General features: G+C 61.6%; 1 protein-coding gene across 1 annotated transcript in view; it reads right to left on the bottom strand.

Annotated features, from left to right (window-relative positions):
- The window catches only part of LOC102240332 (solute carrier family 35 member E2-like), a 19417-nt gene that overhangs the window by 4448 nt on the left and 9724 nt on the right, over positions 1 to 5245 (bottom strand). The window contains exons 7-10 of the mRNA XM_005871314.2: positions 4178 to 4305; positions 3136 to 3256; positions 1376 to 1429; positions 772 to 844 (exon numbers count right to left, since the gene is read on the bottom strand). Coding sequence (XP_005871376.2) covers positions 772 to 844; positions 1376 to 1429; positions 3136 to 3256; positions 4178 to 4305 — 376 coding nt within the window. The remainder of the gene's footprint in view (positions 1 to 771; positions 845 to 1375; positions 1430 to 3135; positions 3257 to 4177; positions 4306 to 5245) is intronic.

Raw genomic sequence — 5245 nt, 5'->3', positions numbered from 1 at the left:
CCTCGTCCCACGTGCCCAGCCACCGGGGCCCACGAGCTGAGGCTGAGGCCGCTGTGAACCCTGCCTTCTGGGTGGCGACCAGACGGCATCGACCAGGCACGCGGCCAGTGCACTCGGTCTCCAGGGAATCGCCACCCCAGCCACAGGGAGGCCCCCTCCCCCACCAGGACGGCGACTACAAAAACAGCAGCAAGAACCAGAGAACACGCGCTGGCGAGGCCGGGCAGAAGGTGGGGCCCTTGGGCGCTGTTGGTGGGAACGTAGCAAAATGGTGCAGCTGCCGAGTCTCGTTGCTCCTCAAACATGTAAACACAGAGCACCCGGCCGGGGAGGCTGGGCTGCCGGAGCACTGGCCGGCGCACAAGGGCCACTGGTTCAATTCCCCATCAGGGCACGTGTCCAGGTTTCGGGCCCCATCCCCAGTGTGGAGCGGGCAGGAGGCTGCCAATCAATGTTCCTTTCACATCAATGCTCTTCTCTCTCTCTCTCTCTCCCTTCCCCTTTCTCTAAAGTCAATTTTTAAAATGTTTTTAAAAAGTAAATGAAAATAAATCAGCCTAAAACCGCCACAGGAGAACCTTGGGAAACTCCCACAGCTACAGCTTGGCCTCAGAGACCCGCACCAGGCCTGGCCTCCACCTCTGTCCATGCTCCTTGGGGCACGGGGTGGACACTGTAATTCAGCAAAGCAGGACATCGCGCCACCTACTCTGCTCCCAAAGCGCTAAGGACAAATGCCGCCAGGTGCCAGGAGCTCTGCTCCCCACTCACCATGAAGAAGACCCAGGCGGGGACCAGCATGGCCACGGCGGCGGCGCTGGTGTAGAACTGCAACTCGGCCGCCCTGCGGGCACAGCACGCCTGAGCCACCTGGACTCATGTGAGAGCAGCGGAAGCACCGAGCAGAGCAGGCAACAGGCTCCCGGGGTGACGAGGAGACTCCCGGGGGGATCAGGGGGCTCCTGGGGTGATGAGGAGGCTCCCGGGGGGACCAGGGGGCTCCCGGGGTGATGAGGAAGCTCCCGGGGGGACCAGGGGGCTCCCAGGGTGACGAGGAAACTCCCGGGGGGACCAGGAGGCTCCCGGGGTGACGAGAAAGCTCCCGGGGGGATCAGGGGGCTCCCGGGGTGATGAGGCTCCCGGGGGGACCAGGGGGCTCCCGGGGTGACGAGGAAGCTCCCGGGGGGACCAGGAGGCTCCCGGGGGGACCAGGAGGGCCTGTGCCTGCTGAGCCCACCCGTACGGCCACAGGAGGAAAAGGTGGCCCATCCGGGGCCTCCATGGGCCACGGGGCTTTTCTCCGGAGTCCCACGGTCACTGAAAGCCCCCCTGCACCCAAGGGAGAGGCGAGGTCCTGGGAAGCTGTGATACTTACGAGAACCTGTACTTGTCCCCGCTGAGGAGCTTTTTGGAAAAAACATTCTGCAAACTGGAATGAAGGAGAGAAGAGGTTACCGTCGATGCAGGAAGTCAGTGGGGAACCTGAAATGGACGCAGCGTCTGCAGCCTTTCTCACGGCGAGGTTGAGCGATGGGCCTGCGGCCACCCAGCTCTGGGGTGTCAGAGGACCCCACAGCCCCCCTCTGAACCAAGAGTCCCCCTAAATCAGCACCTGCCGTGGTCCGGCACCCAGGAAACGGAACAGGAGCTCAGGCTCATGAACTCCCGAAGGCGACAGACACCTGGGAAACCACACACACGCACACACACACACACACCCGAGTACATGCACGCACATGCGCGCACACACACGTACACACACACACGTGCACGCGCACACACACTCTCACACACACACGTACACACACACACACGTGCATGCGCACACTCACACACACACACCCGCCCACATGCATGCACATGCATGACTGCACACACACGTACACACACACGTGCACGCGCACACACACTCACACACACACACACGGCCAAAGAGAAAGCCAGACAGCGTCCGCCGGGAAGCAAGGGGCTGCCCTGGAGAGTGGCGCTGCTCACGCGACTCCAGGAGCAGCACGTTTTGTTTCATGAAAACCCTGGCGAGACAGTGGAGACAGGAACTCTCACGGTCGGGCCTGGAACCAGAACGATGGCTCTGGAGACGCCGACAGCCCAGACGGAGCCTGGCAGAGCCCTGGGCTCCGCTCCCTTCAGGAACCGCTGCTGCAGGACCATCGGACACGGGCCCGGCCGGCGTGGCTCAGTGGTTGAGCATCGACCTATGAACCAGGAGGTCACGATTCGATTTCTGGTCAGGGCACAGGCCTGTGTTGTGGGCTCCATCCTCAGTGGGGGTGTGCAGGAGGCAGCCGATCCATGATTCTCTCTCATCACTGATATTTCTCTCTCTCTCCCTCTCCCTTCCTCTCTGAAATCAATAAAAACATATTGTTAAAGAAAAAAAAAAAAAGCAAGTGGAGGGAGGCTCATGGAAAAAGATGCCTCCTGTGACTTAAACAGAAGGCTCGGTGTGTGTGTGTGTGTGTGGGGGGGGGCATGGAGTCCGCAGAACTGAGGCTGTGGGGCATGCGGTGCAGGAGGCTGTGTAGTGTGTAGGTTGGTTGGTCGGTCGGTCGGTCGGTCATGCTTCTAGGAGCCACAGAGGCGGGGCCACGCCTCCGAGAGTTGGAGGTGGAATTAAAGTTGTTTACTGTCTCTTAGCAGGATTATTCAAAACCTCAAGCCCCACTTTGGTGGTGACAGCGACCCCGACCCCCATGGTGGTGTTTCCTCTTCTCTCAGCAAAAGGACAAAACTGAATGTGATTATTGGTTCTGAAATGCTCGGCTGCCTGCAGGGCGGACCTCACCGACACCGACGCAGCAGCCAGTACGCGGCTCGGGCCTCAGGGACCCGGGCTCCCTGCACCCCAGCGTGTGGTAGCTACCACGGCCCTGGTGAGCGTTCTTAAGGGTCAGGCCATGAACCATCAAGTTCTAGCTTGTTTTCGAGAAAAAGTTACCTCGTTGAGGAACCTCCAGTTTTGCTCTTTAGGAAAAGGCAGCAGCAGGCGTACTGGCCGCGCTCTGAGTGGCAGGAAGGAACTGAGCGGCTCTGGACTGAAACACCCGTCTCCCAGCTGAGGCAGGTGAGCAGTGCGCCCCGGGCACACGGCGTCCCCACAACCCCCGGACTCACCAGTCCATGATGTTGGTGGACAGCGCGGCTGAGAACCCCAGGATGTTGAAGCTCATCTCGGTGGCTGTGCACAGCGCCAGGCCTCCCATGACAGGGATGAGGGAGAGGTTGACCAGCAACCCTGCAGAGGAGGACGGGGGGGCCCGGCTGTGACCTGGCTGTGACCCAGGAGCCTGGCTGTGACCTGGCTGTGACCTGGCTGTGACCCAGGAGCCCGGCTGTGACCTGGTTGTGAGCCAGGAGCCCGGCTGTGACCCGGCTGTGACCTGGGAGCCTGGTTGTGACCATGTGTGGCCCCGCCGCTCCTCTGGCAGCCACGCTGCCTCCTGCCTTCCCAGCGCCTTTGTCTCTGTGCTGGAGGGAGGCAGAGGCACAAGAGCCCGCCCCCCTCAATGCCAGGCCCCCCAATGGTGGCCTCTGCCGGGCCTGGGTGACCCCCAGGCTGCACAAGTTCTCACCAGCAAACAGGAGAGGAAGGCAGATGGGCTCAGGGATTCTATTAAAAGGAGAAACCGGGGGTGGGGAGACTCAGTGCCTGAGCCCACGTGGTTTATTCCTTTCATTCGGCACCGAAACCCCGGGCGTGAGAGGCAGACAGCCCTCTCGTACGGGGAGGGCCTCGCCCACTAGAAGGGACCCTCGGCACCGCTGCTCTGATGTCTGAGGCAGCATGGACGCGGTGTGAGCCCTCCCTGTTCAGCAGAGAGGAAGCAGCGCAGCCTCCGACCACGGCCACATCCTTGTCCCAGGGCCCTGCTGCCGAGCGCAGCTCCGGTTCCTCCGGCAGCGGCCGGCTGGCCAGCAGCAAACCCACTGCCCAGCGCCCGGGGCAGGAACTGCCTCCACCTGGTGCCCAGCTCTCGCCTTGGGCTCTGCCCGGGGATTCTGCTGCTGAGGACAATGCGTGTGAAACGAGGGCCTGGACGTGCGCCTGCCCCTCCTCAGGAAGGACCTGTCCTGCGTGCTTTTTGCTAAATTCCATCAAGACTTTCTCCCCTTTCTCAGGAAGTCAGCTGGCCTGCGGGGGGGGGGGGGCGCTCACCCGTGTACTCCCCCAGGATCATCCGGGACATGATCACAGTGAAGATGGGGGCGGAGCTCTTCACCGTCTCGGCAAACGACACGGCCACGTTCTTCAGGCTGACCAGGCCCAACACCACGGTGGCGAACCTAGCGAAGCCGGAGGGGGTCGGGATGGGCGAGTCCACGGGGCGCTCACCTGACTCTGCCAGGAGTCGGCAGGGGCCGCACCTGACCCCCCGCACGTGCTGTGCTGGGTCTGGCCCTCAGGAAACGGCCACCCGCCTGCAAGGGCCACTGTGGCCAGAGCGTGGGCCCCGAAGGAGGCGCGTCACCCTGAAACCGTTACTAAGCTAGTTTCGTGGCCGCTCCAGAAAGGACCCATCGGGCATGAGATGCACAAAGCCAGGTGCACGCGCCGCCCTAAAACGGAGACTTCAGAGAGTTTGCATTGCACTCGCCTCCGACCACCAACGGTGACGTCACTCAGCCGCTGCTCGCTCTTGGTGACGGGAAAGGCATTTTATTTTATTTATTTTGTTAAATCTGTTGTTAGTGATTTTTTTAGAGAAAGAGGAAGGGAGAGGGGTAGAAAGATAGAAACATCGATGAGAGAGTAACATCTTTGATCAGCTGCCTCCTGCACCCTCCCCACGGGATGGAGCCCGCAACCCGGGCATGTGTCCTGACCGGGAATCCAATAGGCGGCTTCTCGGTTCCTGGGTTGATCTCAACTGCTGAGCTACACCGGCCGGATGGTAAAGGCATTTTATTTTATTTTATTACTAGGGGCCCGGTGCACAAAATTCATGCGGGGGGGAGGGGGGTCCCCCAGCCCGGCCTGTGCCCTCTCGCAGTCTGGGACCCCTCGGCAGATAACGACCTGCTGGCTTAGGCCTGCTCCCGGGTGGCAGAGGGCAGGCCCAATCCCTAAGTGCAGCCCCTGGTCAGGCTCAGAGCAGGGCCAATTGGGGAGTTGGGGCGCCGCCCCGTCATGCACAGAGCAGGGCGGATCGGGAGGTTGCAATGCCACCCTCAGTCACGCTCAGGGTAGGGCCGATTGGGGGATTGGGGCACCGCCCCCTGTCAC

This window comes from Myotis brandtii, unplaced genomic scaffold, assembly GCF_000412655.1.
Source record: "Myotis brandtii unplaced genomic scaffold, ASM41265v1 scaffold334, whole genome shotgun sequence".
Taxonomy (NCBI): Eukaryota; Metazoa; Chordata; class Mammalia; order Chiroptera; family Vespertilionidae; genus Myotis; species Myotis brandtii.
Note: the sequence above shows the minus strand (reverse complement) of the source record. Positions and strands in the feature narration are given on the sequence as shown.